The following is a 21,144-nucleotide window of genomic DNA, read 5'->3' as shown; positions in this document are numbered from 1 at the left end:
CCGTCTTCTAACCGTTTTGGGGAGGGAAAAATTTGCCAACCTCTCTGTTCCTCCATAGCTGGAAGCTCTGTCAGTCAGGACGGGGTTTGGGGAGGCTGGCACAGAAACGCTGTATGTGCGGGAGGTAAATCAAATCAAACTTCCAACACAGACCCAGACAAGAAGAAACCTCCCCATACCTGGCGAAGTCTTCATGGCAAGAGCAGATTGCCAGACCTCCCTGAGGACAGTGAACTGAGTTCTGTGCACGGGAGATCATCTCCAGATCTGCCACTCTAAGAGAAAAGTTGTGAAACACCAAAAACCCCACCTGCTTTACCCGCAAAGGGCAGCCGTGCCACGTTCACACAGGATTCAGAGGTAGTGGGCACTTCAGATGCTGCTGTCCTCCCGAGGGTAGAGTAACCACCTCTTCAGGATCACCCCGCTAAGGGACACCAGGTTCTGGTGTCTGGTGACCAGGAGACACTCTTGAGTCCTCCCTAGAGACGTGCAGGCACTCTTATGTTCCTTGAGAAAACTTCACCATCCCTTGGGAAGTCCGGCCTTGCTGGGTGATCTCCCTGCTTTCCTGACCAGGTGTTCTCTCGGCCACAACAAAGAGATCTCACTGAGCTACAAATGTAATAAAAGTCATGAGGGATTTGGGGTGTTCTTTTACAGAGCCTTATTCATGAGAAACTGGAAAGGAGCTTAGCTGTATTCACTGGACCAGATACAAATAGTGACACTGATATATGAAGTCACCCAGTTCTTTCCTGTCCTCACACTGTTTACAGAAGACTGAAATGAACCAAACCACCCCACTGTTGGTTTGTAAAATCCAAATTTTGCTCCCACACCTGGCTCAGTAACATAATGAAAGTCACTTAATTGTTCTCCAAGTTGACTCAAATATACAAGTAAAATTGGGTTTTGGCTGCTGGCATTAAGCAAGATTCTCTCATCTTTCAAAATGTAGACTTTTATAGTTTACGTCAAGATTTAAGGCCTTTGGGGGCTAAGTCGGTTGAGTGTCCGGATCTTGATTTCAGTTCAGGTCACGATCTGACGGTTCGTGGGATCGGGCGCCACATCAGGTTCAATGCTGACAGCACAGAGCCTGCTTGGGATTCTCTCTCCCCCTCTGTCTGCCTCCCTCCCCCACTCACACTCTCTCTCTCAAGAATAAATAAATATTTTTTAAAAAGATTTGAAACCTTCGGATTCTAGTTCAGAATATTATCTGATTAGTAGTCCCAACTCAGCCTGTCCCAGTAAGTCAATAATTATGCATAAACTTAAAGCTTTCAATAACAGCAAGAACTACATCTGGCAAACAATGGAATGACAGAATCTTGGGAGCAACTGAGAAAGACAATTATCTACAAAAAACGCATCCAGATTTCAGTCTGTTCTCGTTGCTACTACAACCAGGACTCTGAAAAAAAGAATGCTTGGAAAAGGCTTCACATCACCCCTCCCAGTCCCCAATTCAAAGATCTTGGGCCTCTACCAAGCAGAAGATTAGGAATCTGTCACTCTCTGTCCATCAGGGGCTGCATTTTAACACCGGGTCCCGACCCTCCCCTTCCCACCAACACAAAAGACCACGCATCTTTTTTCTATTACACTTTAGGGTGAAAAAATTTATAGGAGAAAAGCAGGAAAAGGAAAACAAGTGATTCAATTAATTCTTCAAAGCTCTTAAAAGCAAAAGAGAGACTGTGAATTACAGTTTTCCATAATCCACATTTTGGCTCAGAATGCCAAAGATCCAAGAAGTGGGAACAGGAAGAAGGCACCACGAGAGCCGAGCCAGAGCTGAGCCGGCCAGGACTTCTCACAAGTGGGGACCTGGAAGGAGAAGTACAGACTTCAGCCTGCCCTCTGGTTGTAGGTTCGAGAAATCGGTCAGCTCGTGCCCAGAGCCCACTCGGCCGTGTTCAAGTACACATTTGGCTCGCTAATCTCTGGCGAGATTCTGAGGTTACAAATCGAATGCGGCTCAGTCCCCGTGTTCTCAGGTTCCAAGTCTAGCACGGGAGGCAGACACGCACCGGCCACCACGTGCCCGCCACTCGCCCAGCAAGCCGCAGGGGCTCTGCAAACTGTACCTCACTGAATCTGATACGCCTGCATTTTCACGTTTAACGTCTGTGAAATCAAGAATGCTCTCCCAACCGGCAGCAAGTAATCTTCTTTAGTGATACATAATATAACGGTATAATGGCATCCTGTATTTAATGAAATACTGTATACCTCATTCAGTCTCTGCTACGGTCCTATGAGGTACGAATTATTATTGCTCCTAAGGTACAAATGAGGAAAGTGAGGGTAGAGACGGGCTAAGTAACCCAGATGGTGCGACCAAGCTGCCGAGCGGGTGAGGACAGGGTGGGGTGGCTCTATAGCCGGGACCTCAACCACAGCGTGACCCTGCCTGTGAACAGATCTGTACAGCACAGCACCACATGCGACCTCACAGGGGCCGTTCAAGGTGAAGGGGGCCTAATTCTGGCAGGAGGGGGGAAAGACGAAAAGGGGAAAGGGCTTCGGCCCAGAGCTCACACGCTGTCTGACCGTCAGGAACGCATGCTGCGGTGGGGGCTCCCGGCAAACAGAAAGGAACCGAGCGTAAGACGGCAGAATGTGTGCTCCAACTACGAATGGCTCATCACGTCTGGGCCCGTCCGGGTCGGGGAGCGAGAGCCGTGACCCAGAGCGGGCAGGAAGGCAGGGCAAAGGCACAGAGGTGCTGCCAAGCGGCCCAGCTGCAGAGAGCCAAGGGAGAAGCACTCCGCAAGGTCACTGGCACCTGAAGCCGCTCCATCATTCAAATGCCAAAGTCAGAGTCCAAAGGCTCGACTGCGTCACACTGCTTCTAACACCGTGAAGACAATGCTCACACGTGTCAACACATGTATGGTAGAAACGCACCACAGGCGGTTCATCAGTTAGCAAGCCCTGATTTTCCAAAACCACTTCCCCATTTCTTACCTAAAAGTGAAAAAACAAACAACCCGGTCTCAAAAGCTTTCATCCTCACAAAACCTCAACAAGGACCACCTCTTTTATGTAAGTTGCATGTGTTATGACGCATAACTGAATGAGTTTGCTCACCATTCTAATACATGGTTATGTGAGCTTTTTAATGTTTCTTTCAACATTCTGGCAAGGATTAAGATCTTAATGTAAAAGTAAAGTTAGTTTTTATATTGGGAGGGGGACAAAACAGAAGAGACTCCTAAATATGGAGAACAAACTGAGGGTTACAGGAGGGAGTGTGGGAGCGGGGAGGGGGCTAAATGGGTAAGGGGCACTCAGGAATCTACTGAAATCATTGTTGCACTATATGCAATTTGGATGTAAATTTAAAAAAATTAAAAATGAAATAAAAAAAATAATTAAAAAAAAGTAACATTAGTCTCCAGAAGTACCCAAAACCAGAAGATGAGTCCTTACACTTTGCCAATGAAAAGCACTCTTATTTTTAATTACGATAATTTTCTAGTTATTTTTAATAATACAAGAATTATTGTTTTAAAAAGAAGAATATATTCACCTAATTGGATAATATCTCCAAAACTTTTGTTTTTTAATGGATTAATTTGGAATAAGATATTAATCTGACATTTTAGACAGACGTGATGTGGCAGAACCTCATTGAACAAGAAATCTGTGCGCATTTCTCTTTATTCTAACACATTCAGATGAAGAGCACCACCCAAAGTAACACCTTTATTTACTAAGGGAGGTGTATTAGTCTCATTAGCATCCCTACATTGATGTAATCCCCCTACTTTATATAAAAACCCTGCGTAAGCCTAAGAAAAAAAAAAAAGCTTCCCTTACTTGCTCAAGGATGACTGAACCATCTTAACAGAGAGATCCAGTTTACGATTAGAAATAAACTTGGACTTCAAATACCTCCAAAAGAGACTGTATTGGTGAAATGGTATAAAGGGATCTGAATCACAGCCTTTCCTGAGTGCAGGATTTTATGGAACGATGCTATGTCCTCAAGATTCTTCAGAAATCCGACAGAACCTGGACATCCTATTACCCATCACCAAGTAATAGTTTTTCCTCCCTGTGAGAACTGAGCATACTTAAAATCCTTAGACCCTAAGCACAATATGCCACAAGGCCACTGCACCTTTGTAGATAAAGATACCTGCGTCTGTGTTCTACAGAAGAGTAACACACAAAACTCACCCTTTGCTGGGGACCCTCTCCCTGTTGGCTCTCACTACTTTTCCTCAATCAACTTAGGGTATTTCTTTTCTAATGATGCATCCTCATGATCATAATGCTTAGAAGCAAAAAGTTTGAGTCCCCGGTGCAATCAGACCCACCCACCTAGTTCTAATCCCAGATCCATCACTTACTAACCTCTGTTTCCCTGTGAAACAGATCTGACACAGTACCTCCAAAGGCTTAAGTGCGGGTGCATGTGCTTTGCACAGTGACGAATACACAATAATTACTGAAGCATTACCTATTATAAACATAAGATAACATAAAAAACCAATTTTGGGGCGCCTGGGTGGCTCCATCGGTCAAGCGTCCGACTTCGGCTCAGGTCATGATCTCGTGGTTCGTGAGTTCGAGCCCCACGTCGGGCTCTGTGCTGACAGCTCAGAGCCTGGAGCCTGCTTCGGATTCTCTGTCTCCCCGTCTCTCGGCCCCTCCCCTGATCATGCTCTGTCTCTCTCTGTCTCTCAATAATAAATAAATGTTAAAAAAAATTTTTTTAATAAAAAATAAATCAATTTTAGAATTACTTATGGTTTTACAACTGAAATTCAACTTCTAGCCCAGCAATACCAAAAGAGCCTGTATCTTTATCCCAAACCACTACAAGGCTTCCAAACATGGTCCACAGAGAGCATAAAAGAAAACATCTAAGAGTCCAGTTTCCTTCCTGCCACATGTTATTCCCTCTCCTGGGAGGATAAGATTGTCCTCAGTGAAGTTAATATTTTCCCCAGAGTTCCTGCTGAGCCACGAACCACTGCTAATTAACTTCATGAGGACAAATTTTCAAGTGACTTGAGGTTTCTGCCTGCCAGATGCCATTTCCGAGATCATCATTCCTTCCTCATAGAGTTGGGGCAGTTCCTAACGACATTTTTATCTAGGAATCCATACCGCAGGAGTCTTGTTAGTACTGGCAGGTAACAGGTGGAAACAAACCTGGACGATCTGCTCTTTGGGGTCCTCCTGGACTGAGATAATGGCCAGAGCAGCTCTAACTGCCTCTTCTTTCCTTAACCCCACCCTGACCCCCGGGGGCTGCTGCTCTACAAGAGCCTAAGGGGCAGAAGAACACGGAGGAAGGGGGCAGGAACCAGGAAGAGAGCTGTAAGTCAAGCCATGGAGTGCTGTAGCAGGAACGAATATAATCTGTCTGGAAATACGAAACCAAAAGCAGATGAAAAAAATACTCAAAAGCAAGAGTCACAAAATACTTATTCAACAGAACAGAAAAGATAACCTCACCTACCGAGAGCTTCTATCATCTATATGCTCAACAATGGGACCAAAAAATAAGTAAAAGATCCCCACCGAGTTCATTTTCTGGGAAGAAGACAGGATGAATTCCAACGCACAGCACTCAGCGTGATGGCATTGAGCGCTTACAGCAAGCTCTGACATGGTATCAGGAGGAAAAATCCCCAGCAGAGTATCTGTAACTAAGAATGACCTCTGAGAGCAGATCGTCCGGAATGTGAACAACTCTTCCTCCTGGCCGAACCCTGTATGCAAACAAAAGCTCACCTGGATGCCCAGAGTATGAAGCAGGTAGGCACGTGCTCTTTAGCTGAGTCACCGGTTTAATCTCATTTAGACCCCAAAAAGTGAAGTGACTTGGCCAAGGTCCCAAACCAAAGAGTCTGAATTCAAACCCATATTCCAAACCAGTGCTCATCCGGTCAACCACTAAGGCCATCCAGTGCAAGAGTCCGAATTGGGTCTCTGCTCATGACCTAGCCTGCTGTTTGTCATCATCCATAAAGGAGGCAGCTGAGGAAAGTATTTGTCAATACGTCTCAAGTCTTAAAAATACACTTTCGCATAATTTCTACTTAGCACCAAATATCTGTACTGTTTCCAACTGTTTCATTCTACTGAACATGTAGTGAATGGGTGACGCACACACGGTCTGGGTTTGACTACTTTCCAAGCCAGGCGCTCCCTCCTTTATGCTTCCCCAGCCCTGAGTACATTCTTCTTTTCTAACACTCATCGCAATGCGATTGGGAGTGTGACAGTAAGCATCTCGCTGAGACAGAGCACGTCCTCGTGTGCAGCACTGGGTCCCAGCACGAGCAAACAAGTATCTGTTGTGCGACTGTCTTAACGTCTCTAACCCAACGTGCATTTCACAGGGTTAAGGACCCTATCTCCATTATCCGTAAGTTTCTGGAAACACCGAGGCAAACAAGATATGTTTGTTCAAGTCGGTGGAGGAGGTGGGGCGATATAACGGTAAATTTAAAACTACTTTCCTACACCTCTTACGATATAATCCCGTCCACAGCTTGGCAACCCGTCAGACAGGTACAAGTTTACTGTATACATCTACACCTTTTACGTTTTTTTCTCTAGACCATTTGTTTTGTTGAAAATTACATGCCAAGTTATAATGAAAATACTTCAGGTGAACTTCTCTCAGTTAACGGGCTTTTCTACTCTTCCTGTTGTAATCATCCCACATTTCTGCTCTTTGTATTTAAATAATGGCAGTCCCTTTGTGCTGTGTTCCAGAAGTCTGAGAATTTTCAGAACTCAAAATAAGTTTTCCCATAGAAAACTTAGAAAACAAAAAACTAACACGAAGGGCGCTTAGGTTCCCACGCCTGTCCACAAAGGCTTATTTAGCACATCAGAATAGCACAGAGCCCAGCCACACAGTGCGGCCTTCTCCGGGAAAACGCCTCCCTAATTCCAGGCGGGTATGCCCGAAACACACTTCTACTGCCCTTCCTCTTCTAAGGCCTACACCCACTCCCCCATTCCCATCCATTGTGCTTCCCTCCTCCCGTTCCGCAAACCCCCCCCCCCCCCGCCCCGGGGACAGAGATGGAAGGGAAGTCCAGCACCTACGTCCAGGTTCAAGAATGAGATCCGGGACTTTGCTGCAGGTAGCACAGGAGACAGAGCTACTAGGCTGGCAGCCCCGAGGTGGAGGTCAGGGCTCTACAGGAGGCAGAGGCTGCAGCCCAGCAGTAAGGGCTCGAGGAGACTACCGGGAAAGAGCTTGCTGTCATGCAGAAGTCATGGTATCATTCATTCATGCATTCATTCATTCATTCGATAAATGCTTACTGAGAACATACAACCTCCTAGGTGCTGCACTACATTCAGAAAACAAAACAGACAGCGTGTGCCTGCTGTTTTGCCTCCCAAGGGACATTTGAAACTATCTGGGAACATTCATGGGTGTCCCAACTCGAGGGGGAAGGTGGTACCAGCACCTAGTGGGTGGGGGCCAGGGATGCTACTCAACAGCCTGCTGTGCTGTCCCCATGTCAGCGTTACCCAGCCTGAGGTGGCAGCAGGGTGGAGGCTGCCGGCTTTAAGCAATTTAGGACAGCTCCTCTTGAGAAAATTATCACAGTTTAGAAGGATTTTTAATGTAACAGAACTGAACTGTGATCTGATTCTATCAGAGTGAAATGAGCATTGATATGTACAAAGAGGGACACTTACTTGTGCATGTTCTCCACTCCTATGATGATCATGATACAGTAGGAAATTCCACTTTGTACGAGAAAATGTAAGGCATACCTATAAAAATAAGAGCACCGTTAGAAGAGGGACACCCATCCGCAGACATCAAGCTGGAGCCATTTAGGCTACAAGGTGCTTCTGTTTAACACGAAACAGCCCCAGATAAAGAATAAGGAGTCTCACTTCCACGGCCTAAAATTCTGTGAATACCTTAGAGGGAGTCCCACATCACAAGCCCCAGAAGAGCTGGGAAAATTAAACGAAACCCCATAAAGGCGCACTCAGTGCCCTGGCATGCCGCGTTTCCTAGCTACATGAAAGCACTGTAGGGTTATGTGGCTCAAGGATTACAGCTTTTTCCATAACTCAAGGCACAATGACGAAAAGGTAATAAATCTGGATTTCAGAACAGTCCCGACAGAACATTAGTTATTTGTTTTCCCAAATACCTAAACTGCTTCTCCTAAAGCAACAAAGAGTACCAAATGGTAGTATTTACTACAAACCAGGTACCCCCAAATCTATTTATTCTGAAAACACGATGGCTCTAATCAAATAATCTTCTAATCCTTAACCTGCAGTCACCTACCCATAAAAAAATTCTGGCTAACGTGACACAGAAGTTCCTAGTGTTCTAATGTAGAGATCCACCACTGAATGAGAAAACTAACTTATCCATTCATTTCACAACATTCAGGCAAAACATGATGAACATCTCGGTTTCAAACTCAATCCAAGCCATCCCTGAGATCACGCATATATGGACACACACACAAACTTACAATTTTCTTTCCCCATCGATGGCATGAATAATTTATGAAAAAAATTTTCATACCCTTGTATACAAGTTACAATATAAACAAGGATCTTAACCTATGATTAAAATTATTTTTTAACCTAATCATTATGGAGTCACAGGCATCACCAATGTGGAAAAGTTACTTAAATTTTTGAATAAATTTTTCCATAGATATATTATGAGAAGTAGGCGCCACGTCAGGGCCACAGAAGAAACATATTTTATCCTCTATACAGAGTATGCCAGTCTGTCTGTCTCCGCTTCCATCTAACACACACACACACACACACACACACACACACACACACACACGAAAATGACATCGGCCTGGAATACCACTCTAACCAGAAAGTCGTAAGAAAGCAGAAAAACACGTATGAATATAAACTGAAACAGAAGGACGCTTTAAAAACATCAAAACACACACTTTCCTATTTCTAATTAATTATCCACCTCCTATTTGTGGCCAGCATTGACAATTCACTGACACATCTAATGTGGAAATGCTGAAGAGGACTGCTAGACACATTAAGGGCTTTATTAACTGAGAGTAGAACTCAGTAAAGACATTCGTCTTGGGGTGACTGGGTGGGTCGGTTGGTTGAGCGTCCGGCTCTTTCGGGTCAGGTTACGATCTCACGGTTCATGAGTTCAAGCCCCACATCGGGCTCTCTGCTGACGGTGCAGAGCCTGCTTGGGATTCTCTCTCTTCCTCTCTCTCTCGCTCTCTCAAAATAGATAAACTTTAAAAAAAAAAAAGACACTCATCTTAAAAAAATGTTTTGAGGACTCTTGGGGAAATACGTATTTTTTTCCTTTTCTACGAGTAAATTTCCTTAGAGCACAGGGATAGACAACAACTTTAGAAGCTAAGGGTTTCATTTCTCAAACAGCACCATGGTTCCTTATAGCACCTTCAGATGCCCCGTCCCCTGGCATCACTGTTCAGAAAATGTGCTTGGCGATCCTTTGGGGTGCAACATAACGCTCTGCCAGCCTCCTGTTGTACAAGCTTTTATTACTGTGACAGTTCAAGTTCATCCATATGAAGCAATCTGCCGTCGCCTCTGTTCCATCCACCTGCACGACAAGCGTCAAGGTGCTTTTCCGCTCGCATATAAGGCACTGGTGGACTTCTTCACAAGCACCCACATGCGCTCACCCCACTTGCTCTCCTTAGTAAACTGAGAATAAATACGGAGCGGCCACTGAGTATTTTTCAGGCTTAGGAGGTAATAATGAAAGGCGTTGACTGGGGAATCTGGCACACAATAAGCACTCAACTCTTAAGTATTAATTAGTAAAGTAGAAATTCCAGATAGGAGGTATCTTAAAAGTCTATTATAATCTAACCCTCATCATTTTAGAGCTGAGGAAACTAAGTCCTAAAGTCACATACCTAGTTAATACCCTAACTGATGGTAAAACTCAAGTTGTTTCTTCCTGGGCAACTCACCCACTGGCTGACTCTTCAAGGGGCCGGGCGGGAGGGAACCCACACACTTGGCCACGTAGTCTCTCAAGCTGCCCGAGGGCTTGGAAAACAAAGGGATCCTTTATCTCAAAACTTCAGTTTGTTTTTAGATCTCACATCTTACTCATTTTGAATTTCAAATCACACACAGGTATAAATTTTACTTCTAGCAAAAAAGGACACAAGTTGAAAAAAGGTTGAGAAACACCTCTCCCGATTGTTCAACTGATCTGTACTGAGCATGTGTACTTTCTGACAGGCACCGTCCAGGGCACTAGGAATACAGACTCAATAGGACACAGCCTCTGTCCACGGAGAGCTTCCAGTATGGAGAGGAAGACGGGCAACTAACAGACGATGTGATAAATAACATACTGTGTGGTAAACACTAAAAAAGAGATTAGAAAACCTAAAATTTCCAATCTGGGCCGCCAACTGCACGATGAGAATGACAGATGGTAACTATGGTGACGGCCTTGACCCTGGGTGATTCTCCAGGTTCACAACGAGCTGGCTACTGGGCTAATAAGCTCCTCTCTGTAGTATTACACCTTCGGCGTCTCATAATAATCACGGATTCCCTTTCACAGATAAGGAAATGAAGCCAAAAGGGTTTGAGTAGCATGTCCAAAGTAAAGGGCTCCCGGCAGAACCCAGGTGTGACTTCAAAGTCTCAGCTCTGTTCCACTACCCTTCACGGTTATCAGAGAGGGTTAAATAAAGTGTAAGCAAATTCTCAACTTGCAGATGATGGTTTAAAAAAAAAAGCTGAGACAAAACAGAAGTAGGTAAAATAGCCAATGATATTTACAAAGTACTAACGTATGTCTTCCGAAGGGGAAGCCGTCAAAATCAATAGCAGCTACGATTACCGTTGAGCCTAAAAACACAGGGTGCTGAACTGCAAAATGAAAGGACACTCGACTACTTCCCTCACATTCCAATTAGCATACAGTTATGTGAGCCGGGTGCAGAGACTACAAAAACTTCTCTTGGGGCGCCTGGGTGGCTCAGTCGGTGGAGCAGCCGACTCTCGATTTTGGCTCAGGTCACGATCTCATGGTTCTTGAGATCGAGCCCCACATCAGGCTCTGCACTGACAGCACGGAGCCTGCTTGGGATTCTCTCCCTCTCCCTCTCTCTCTGCCCCTGCCCTGCTCACTCTCTGTCTCTCCTGAAATAAATAAGCAAAATAAATAAATTAATTAAATAAATAAATAAATAAATTAGTTAAAAGAATTTCTCTTCCCAAAGAAAGGAATATAAAACATTTTTTCCTGCGAGAAAAAAAAAGAAACAGAGAACTCTATTTTTAAAAATCCTGGTTATCACATGTAATTTGAAATACTAAAGAGTATAAATAAAGTCAGGCTCCTCGTGGCCCAGTGTGTGAAGCATCTGAGAAGGCAAGAAAATACCTGCTCGGTCCAGACCTCGAACGAAAGAGAGCATGCTTCCCTTGGTGGCGCTGTGTGTCGTAGGGCCCCAAAAGATGTTACTTACATTTCAATTTTCTAGTCTGTTTACACTGACCACAACATGAATGGTGTCCTTGGACTTGGCCGCTCCGAACTACAAGCCTTCCCCAGCCCCTCTCTAAAATGTGTCACCCAAGCACTGAAGCATTGATGGGTGAAATATGTAGACTGGGATATAATTTTAATTTATCCAGAAAAATAAGTCGGGGAATAAATGAGAATGGAGGAATTTTCAAAAACCGCTGAAGCCGGGTGAGGGGTATACAAGGGCTCATTATTCTCTGTGCGTCTGTACTTGAAAAGTTTCACAACAAAATTTTAAAATAAAATATACGGAAATACTACCCCCATGGCACGATTTAAGAGAAATTTAAATTGAACCCCCTGAGAAACGAGGAAAACTTTGATGATATGTATTTGATGGCGTCGAGGAAGTGGAAAAGGCCATGGGGGGGAATTCAGAGACCATCTCTATACCTCAAGACTCCACGCAAGTGGCGGTGCCTAGCAGAGGACTGGCCACATGGCCGTAAGGTAGAGACTGAACAAATGATGCCTGCCTGATTTGTCATTAGTTTCTAGGACACATCTGCAATTGCCAGAGGCAAAAATCAGATCAAGAGATACCAGTATCTTCCAACCCTCACCAGCATCAGAATCCACATCCCAGCACAAAGGGCCACGGATTGCACGCCCCACAACAGAGACTACAGAGCACACGGTGAGTGGGTCCTGCCCTCTCAGGGAATTTCTATCTCCAACAAGCGTCTGCAGAAGAGAGAGCCCGAGAGCCTCCTCCGTGAGCGTGTTAACCGTGCGGCAAACGCACAAGCAGCGCAAAGCTCTCGCTTAAAAAGGAAAATCCAGATGAGATCGCCAAGAAGCCCTTCCGCAGAGAGTCTCTGCTGCCTCGCCAAGACTGTGTCTCTCCTCCCGATTTTTTCCATCACACGACCAGTCACTTGTGACACACGGGAAGTATGGTGTTTCCGTACTTAAGGCTCTCAGGGAAGCCCCGACAGCTAAGAAGGGAGCGGACTGAAGGGAACCCACACATCTGACAGGGCAGAAGTAAAAGCTTTCCATTGTACAGAACTCTTCCCCGTCAGACACAAACAAAATAAATGTCTTTTTTACTAAGGGCAGAATCATCTAAAAAATGGTAACAGAGTTCTATCAGTGGGTTTTTCCGGACTCTTCAAAGCCACTTGCCCAGAAAGAAAAAACTATTTTAAATGGTTTGTTTGTCTTGGCCTAAAAGATGTGCAGAATAGGTGAAAAGAACGACTCGTGACAGAAAAATGTGTCTGTATGTCTTTTTCCTTCGTCTGTCCTATGTCATACATTATAAATAGCAAATTGCCCTCCGAGCCCAAACTGAAGACAGAGAGCCCATTCTCCACTCTCTGTTTTTTCTATGAAACATACAAATATAAAACCTGACCTGTAACATATAAGAACAGAACCCCACATGATGTATCTCTGTGCACACTCAATTCACAACGCTCTCCCAAGTCTTCATTTAAAGACCATCAAAATAATGACTTACCATCCAAAGCAAAAAAGTGCAAGATAAAGGCCCAAAAGGGTAGCAACGACATGTCTTATAAAACAGCTAGTTTTGCTTGAATGGAGGTAAGTTCGAAACCAAACGGCTGCTAGCAAGGCGAAGAGCTGGCACACGACAAAGTTGACCTGCAAAGAAAAATTAAAATTTCGTATTAGCAACACGGACTTGAATTCTTCACTCGCCACCACGCTTAAAGTCTCAGGCCCAGATCTTCTAGAGTTTACAAAAGAAACGAAACCAAAAGCAAGAACCGGGGCCTTCTTAGAGAGGACAGCCTCAAGGGCAAAGAATGGGCCCGCGTGCACCTGCCTGTGCTCCAGGGCCAGGTGGCGTCCGGGGTGGAAAGGCCTGGGGTTGGGTGGGGGGGGGGCACCTAGAAGAATCTAGAAGATGTGGGGGTGCAGACACAGAAAGAACACAGGGTACGCCCTGTGGTTTAAGGGAAAGAGAATCTGGTCTTCATGACACAGGCAAGTTTCTCCCAATATGCCCTGGGTCAAGAACTGGTCAAGGCCCCTGAGGGTCTGGTGGAGTGCATCTTCTTCCACGTGGAGCTCCACCACTGAGGAACGCTGGGAACCAAGAGCCTCAGCTCTGGGGGACCTCAGGGACGGGTTCAGAAGGCGGATGGATGGACGGAAACGGAGAAAGGAGCCTTCAGAAAGCACCAAGAAAAACACGGACCCTCAAGTCCACCAGCATCAGATTTTTGCTTCGTGACTCGCAGTGATGCTGCTTTTGACAGTGGGAACAAAGTGCAGGTGGCAACGTCATCCATCACACGCCTGCCCTGGCCAAACAGGGCAGAAAAGGCTAAGGAGAAGAATCTCTCACGTTATTTAAAGACTCAAGGGGCACCTGGGTGGCTCAGTCGGTTAAGCGGCCAGCTTCCGCTCAGGTCACGATGTCAGTTCACAAGTTCGAGCCCCACGTCGGGCTCTGTGCCGACAGCTCGGAGCCCGGAGCCTGCTTCGGATTCTGTGTCTCCCCCGCTCTCTGCCCCTCCCCCGCACACACTTTGCTTCTCTCTCAAAAAATAAACGTAAAAAAATTTTTTAAAAAAAGACTCAAGAAAAAAAATCTCCATTTTTTTCTTATGAAAGATATTCTGAGAGACTGTTGAGGAAAATAGGTCTTTGAAAATCCATCTGACATTAGGAACTTGCAAAAAACACAAAACAACAACGAAATCACTGTTTCGGGCCCCTCAACCAGGAACAAATCACACTATCTACATGTAGATGCTGCTATAGATCCATAGAGATGTCTCTGCCTAAAGACACAGACAACTATGCGCTCTTTCTTGCATTACAAGGAGAAAAACAGTTGAACATTGTTGTACTTTGTCTAAGAGACCATTGTTCTTTGAAACAGTTAGACTCAATACAAGCAAATTGTCATTCCAACAGGTTCTAAGCACTTTTTCCCTCCTAAAAGGTTCTAACAATAATTTCTTAATTAAGCAAAACGTAAATGCATCAGAAAAATGAATATTTTTGGAGGCGCCTGGGTGGCTCATTTGCTTAAGCATCCAGCATCAACTCAGATCATGATCTCACGGTTCATGAGTTCAAGCCCCGCATTGGGATCACTGCTGTCAGCTCAAATCCCGCTTTGGATCCTCTGTCTCCCTCTTTTCTCTCTCAAAAATAAATAAATATCGGGGCATCTGGGTGGCCCAGCTGGTTAAGGTCATGAGTCCAACTTCGGCTCGGGTCATGATCTCGCGGTTTGTGAGTTCAAGCCCCGCGTCAGGCTCTGTGCTGACAGCTCAGAGCCTGGAGCCTGTTTCGGATTCTGTGTCTCCTTCTCTCTCTGCCCCTCCCCTGCTCACCCTCTGTTTCTCTCACTCTCAAAAATAAATAAACCTTAAAAAATAAGTAAATAAGTAAACATTAAAAAAAAAGACAAATATTTTTGATATAAAAAACTAGTCATATCTGCAAAGCTTCTCACAGTTTAAAATTTTTATTTCAAACATCCTTTAATTCAACAAAAATTTATAAAGCATCTACCATGGGCAAAGCATAGGAAAATCAAAAATGTGCAATTCCTAGTGCTAGCCTGGATAAATTCAGAATCTAATGGGAAAAGCAAATCGGTACACAAGGAACTTCACCCCAATGATTAAAAAATCTTTTTAAAGGTTATACAGAAAGTGCTTTAAGAACACCCCACCAAAGGAAGGAGAATGAAGGGAGCACGAAGGAGCATGAAGGCAGGTGACATGAGTTCCTAATCATAGCTGATATCCACAGCCACATGAGCCATTGATCCCTGTGTCCCTACTTCCTTCTCTCTCCCCTCCCTTTCTGTCTTCATTTGCGTCTAATATAAAACAAAGCATGATAAGTATCACAGAAGCATCCTAGAGCCACTGACATACAGAGTGTTGTATCTTTGTAAATATCCCTTTCAACATTGTCATCTTACAGATAAAGAAAATGAGATCCGGTCTCACTCTAGACACTGAATCAAAATCTATGGGGGTAAACCCAAAAGTTGATATAAAAAACAAAAGACAACCCACATGTCTTGATAATCCTCAAGGTGTAAGAACCAACAGTGTTGGAAAATAGGGAAAGGGCACGTTAAAGAAACAAACACCCAAACAAACAAACAAACAAACAAAAACAATGTGAAGAAACCAGTGAGAAATGGAAGTGAACACAATGTGGAATCCTGGGAGAGGGGGGTCTAAAGGGAGAGGGGGGTTGGAAAGCGAGGGCTTTGCACATCACGCTGAGGCATTTACAGGGGAGCCCAAAAGTACGGAAAAAAACACTGAAATTTTTTAAAATAACAAAAGGGATGTGGTCCTGCAAAGGCAGGAACAGAATAAGGACAGGAGGCTACACATCCAGATGTCCAAATACCTGTCTTGAAAGGTCTTAAAGGTAAAACTTTCCCAAACTGAAACTGTATCTTAGTCATTCTTTCACGGGTGGGGAAAGGCTGGGGAGACCAGTGATTACTGGAAAGGGAGAGACAGCAAGAAAGAAGGAACAGAACCACAGTGTCTGAAGATCATCATGCCCTGGGTACTTGAAACTGATTGTCTCATTTAATCCCCAGAACAAGGTGCCACTTCCCATTTTACTCGACCGACTCAACGTCATTTATAATAACAGGTGGTACCCCACACTCAAATCCAAGTCTGACTAGTTCTAGGCTGTATAATGGGCTGCCTCTCCACTTCCAGGGAAAGTCTGAAGGTTAAGCTTGATCGCCACAGGCGAGACTTTCAGACACGATGCTGTCTGCAAAATACCGCCATCCTACTTAACAAAACCTCTACCACGGGCCACTTCCCATAGCTGATAAACTCAATGAAAAAGATCCTATGTGGAGTTCACAGCCATTTGTTTTGACTTGTTACAAGTCAACCCTTTATACAAGCTTTCTTCTAGATGGAAAGAAAGACAAAAGATTTTATGTTCTTTTCTCGAAACTATTTTATTGAAATATACACACATGACCTGATGTGTCCTCAAAGAAACTGGCCCCAGTTATTTGGGAGTTGGGGGGCGGGGGGTAGGGGTGGGAAGGCAGGCAGGATACAGGAAGAGAGAAGGAAGCCAAGATGGATAACCTTAGCTAACTTAAGACTTACTGGTCACATACCTCACTGGATACAAAAGAAGCCTTTTTTGAAAAGTTGCACAAAAAAAGCCCTCATAAAAGCAATAGCTGCAAACCTTCCCAAGGATGCTCTTTAAGGAGTGTGTTTTACACTGGTGACAGGAGTATTTTCTTCAACACCAAATGACGTGGCTTGACCTCACAATTAAGTTAGCGTCTAGGTGCTCAGCTGGAAAGCCCACTGCTCATTTATGCCACTCCAACGTAACAGCTACAAGAGTAACTTATTTCTTAAGGACATCCAAAGAAATGCTTAATATCCCCAAATAAATCTGCAAACACGTTTAGGGAGAAGGGCCCGAGACGGGGATGTAGGGGGCTCCTGGGCTCGCCTCCTCCCGCCTGACACACGGCCCCTCAGAATCTACCGCTACACTCAGAGCGATTTATAACTGTGTGAGGTACTGGATGGTAACTTCCAAGGGTGATCATTTCACAACGTGCCTACACACCAAATCATGTTGTACACCTTAAACTCATACAATCTCAGGTACTCATATCTCGATAAAACTGGGGAGACAAGTAGGTCATTTAAAAGCTGTTTCAAAGATACAGGTGCTACGAAAGAAAAGACTGGTAGATTTTACCATCTAAAGATTGTTAAACTATGTATGGCAAAATGCAGAAAAAAAACCAAAACAAAACTCAAAAGATAAAGGAAAAGTGCGAAAATATTTGCAGAACACGGGATAGAAAAAAAAAAAGAGTCATTTACCTAATATACAAAGAACTTCTCCATATCCACAAGAAAACTGAACTACTTAACAGCAAATTAAGCAAAAAGCATGAACATTTACAAATGTCAATGTCCAGTAAAGATCTGAAAACTCTTCTCTCAACTCCAGGTAAGGCCATGCAAACGAAGGCAGGCAAGGAGGTATGGAGCCCTGAGCCGGCTAAGGGACCAGGGCAGTGGGCAGCCGTCACCGCGGGCACACTGCGAGCTCCTGAAAGGAAGTTTAACGGCTATCATCAAAACTGAAAACGCACTACTCTTTCCTCAGAAAGCCACAACGTGACCCCAGACAAAGGGCACACACCAGAGGGTTCACTGCAGCACCGTTCAAAACAGACACGAACCGTGTCCGTCTACAGGAGGCTGCGTGTTAAACAAACGGTGTATTTCCCATCTATGGAAAAGAAGCATCTCCTGTCAGTAGAAAGCAAGCTAGACTATTCAGTGAACGTAACTGGGGGAAAGGACTCTTCTTCGGGAAAAACTAAAGGCACACCCCCTTCATCAACTCTGCTGGTAACACCGGGCTGCGTGTCTAGTGCGACACTGCTCAGGTCTCCACCTGACTTGACGGTCCTCGTGCGCTAACCCATCGCAGGGCAGGGCCTGCCAGGGCTGCTCCCGGGGGCGGGGGGTGGGGGGGAGCAGGTGGCAGCAAAATGAAGGCAGGCTTTCGTTTTAGGACACAGGGGACGGGCTTTGCAGACCCCGCCACAAACACAGACCCGAAGGCTCCCCCACCTTCTCCCGGGCCCCTCGCTTTCTGTCCCAATACTTCCCCAGGCAGATCTCCTCTAACTGCTCCCCAGCATCTGCTCCGTGGGGACCCAAACGGACACAGCCATTCTAGGCAATTTACAATTACCTACCTGATCCTCACGTAAACCCTCTAAGATGGGCTCTACGGTCTATCTTCGAGATGAAGAAACAAGAAACCAATGTGCTGCCTTCCACATTTAACAAATTCCCAGGCACCTGGGTGGCTCAGTGGGTTAAGCTTCCCACTCTCGGTTTCGACTCAGGTCACGATTTCACAGCTTTGTGAGTTTGAGCCCTGCGCCAGGCTCTGCACTGACAGTGCGGAGCCTGCTTGGGATTCTCTCTCTCCCTCTCTGCTTCCCCCCTGCTCACTCGCGATCTCTCTCTCTCTCTCAAAATAAATGAATGAGCATTAAAAAAAAAAAGTTCCCGAACGAATGAATGCTCAACTGTGGTGGTCATTAATGCTATTCACCTACCTCTGCTCATCTCCTTCTGAGCACATGAAGACTGAGTGTCCTGACTCCCTGTCATGACCAGCCATGGCCAGTGAGTTGTGAGCACAGTGACGTGTGTCACTTCTTAATTACCAGAACAAAAACCTTCCAAGTTATCTCTCCATCTGCAATGTTCCAGAAACGATGAGCAAAGCCCCCCTGCCAACTCATAATTAGACAAGTGGCAAGACAGACCTTTGTTGTTCTAAGCCCGTGCGATTTAGAGACGGTTTGTCAGCCCAGCATCATCTACTTCATCCTGACTGCTAGGATTACTAAAACTGTGTATGTCCTAGACAAGAACGCGAGAGATTATGTAAGCTTCTTATGCAATAGAAATAACGTAACAAATAACATTAATTTTACATGAGATTTGCTACACAAAAATTAAAAACTTCTACATAATAAAGGAAGACTAAAAGAGTATCATAAGTAACAATCTGGAAGAAAAAAAATATGCACATGAGATACATAACAAAGGGCTTTAATACTCAAAATGTAGGGGCACCTGGGTGGCTCAGTCGGTTAAGACTCCGACTTTGGCTCAGGTCATGATCTCGCAGTTCGTGGGTTTGAGCCCCGCATCGGGCTCTGTACGGATGGCTCAGAGCCTGGAGCCTGCTGCGGATTCTGTGTCTCCCTCTTTCTCTGCCCCTCCTCGGCTCATACTCTGTCTGTCTGTCTCTCTCTCTCAAAAATAAATAAACATTTTTTTGAAGTTTAAATTTTTTTGAAGTTCAAAATGTACAAAGAACTAAAAGTCAATAGGAAAAAAAAACATAATTAAAAACTGGGAAAAGAAATAAACCATTCTCAGAAAGAAACTAAAAGTTAAATTGGATTTTTTAAATGTGGTTAAAAGAATTGCATAGATGTCTTTTTGATCTAAGTTTTGATGTGGAAGATCCCCAAGATATACTAGTAAGTGAGAAGCGCAGGCTGCAGAACAGGAGAAAAATCCAAACTACTTATGTATGCGTTCATTAATTTTATATGTACATAAACACAAACACACTATATAGTTACAATGTATATTTACATTAATTAATTCTATATTTATTTATTTCCTGTACTAATTATGAGCCTGCGAGGCACCCATGATGTGCCAGACATCAGCATGGTCTCCATGTAATCTATTTAAGAATGCCACACTTCACTAATTGTAGGTGCTCAACAAACACCAGCTGCGCTCCAGGCACAGGCCATGTGAGTCGTAGGCCGACCTCATATAACTGTCAGGACCATCTCGTGGAAGCAGGCACCTTGACCTCCAGAGCCCATGCTCCTCGCCACACGCTGCTCTGCTTTCCTGTGCGCGTGCACAGAACTTGGCATCCAACTGTGGGACTGGTTACCCCCGAGAAGGAGATTAACGGAGAAGAGCTGGATTTGAAATACCCCAGGGTTGCCAATGCTGCGCGTACAGTAAAGCCCCCTGTGCAAAGCCCTCTTTCTGACTGTACTCCTCCGTGTCCCCTGCCAAGAATAAACTACCGGCCTTAAGCTGTAGCTCTCATGAGTATTTTCCTACGTCTACCACCCGTGTAATTTACATATTGTATTGCTTTGGACATTTTGAATTTTATAAAATGGTAAAAGACTCAAAGGATCTGCATTTTTCTTGCACTTAAGATCACACTACTGATGGGGGGCGGGGGGGAGGCGCCTGGGTGGCCTAGTCGGTCGAGCGTCCGACTCCTGGTTTCAGCTCTGGTCGTGATCTCACGGTTCGTGGGTTTAAGCCCCATGTTGGGCTCTGTGCTGTGGGTACGGAGCCTGCTTGGGATTCTCTCCCTTTCTCTCTCTGCCCCTCCTTGCTCTAGCTCCCTTAAGTAAACTTTAAAAACAAAGATGACACTACCACCATTCTGGTCCCGCTGCCCCATATTCTCGACGATAGTGGCTACTGTCAGACTTGTACTTTTTGCCAAGCTAATGGATGTAAAATGTTATCTCATTGTTTCATTTGGCTTTCCCCTGATCACCAGTAATCGGTAAAAATAAAATTGCATTTTTCATGTTTATTGGACATGCAGTTCCTTCTTTATATCCTTTGCTCATTTTTCAAATCGGGTTGTTTTCTCAATGACTGTTTTAGAGACTTACGTATTTGAAGCTGATCTTTGCAAATAACTTCTCTTGGCCTACGTACGGCTTGCCTTTTATCTTTGTTTGTGGTGTCTTTTTCAATAGGAATTTTTTTTTATGATTTGTGTGGTCTTCAGTTTGGGGTTTTTGTTTTTGTTTTTTTTTTAGTATGGTTGGCATACAGTGTTATATTAGTTTTAGGTGTTCAACACTGATTCCACAAGTTTATTCAATAGGCTACATTCACAAGTGTTGGCTACCATTTGTCAGCACACAGTGCATTACAATTTCACTGACTATTAAATTCCCTGTGCTGTGCCTTTTGTTCCTGTGGCTTATTCATTCCATAACTGGAAGCCTGTATCTCCCACGCCCCTTCACC

The 21,144-nt window shown here is 44.6% G+C and overlaps 1 protein-coding gene across 5 annotated transcripts in view; it reads right to left on the bottom strand.

Moving 5' to 3' along the window:
- MBOAT2 (membrane bound O-acyltransferase domain containing 2) overlaps positions 1–21,144 on the bottom strand; it is a 125,415-nt gene that overhangs the window by 62,281 nt on the left and 41,990 nt on the right. For all 5 annotated transcript variants that reach the window (XM_042982540.1, XM_042982541.1, XM_042982542.1 and 2 more), the window contains exons 2-3: positions 13,020–13,165; positions 7,699–7,776 (exon numbers count right to left, since the gene is read on the bottom strand). In XM_042982540.1, the coding sequence (XP_042838474.1) occupies positions 7,699–7,776; positions 13,020–13,165 (224 nt within the window). The remainder of the gene's footprint in view (positions 1–7,698; positions 7,777–13,019; positions 13,166–21,144) is intronic.

Source organism: Panthera tigris, chromosome A3 (assembly GCF_018350195.1).
Source record: "Panthera tigris isolate Pti1 chromosome A3, P.tigris_Pti1_mat1.1, whole genome shotgun sequence".
NCBI lineage: Eukaryota > Metazoa > Chordata > Mammalia > Carnivora > Felidae > Panthera > Panthera tigris.
Note: the sequence above shows the minus strand (reverse complement) of the source record. Positions and strands in the feature narration are given on the sequence as shown.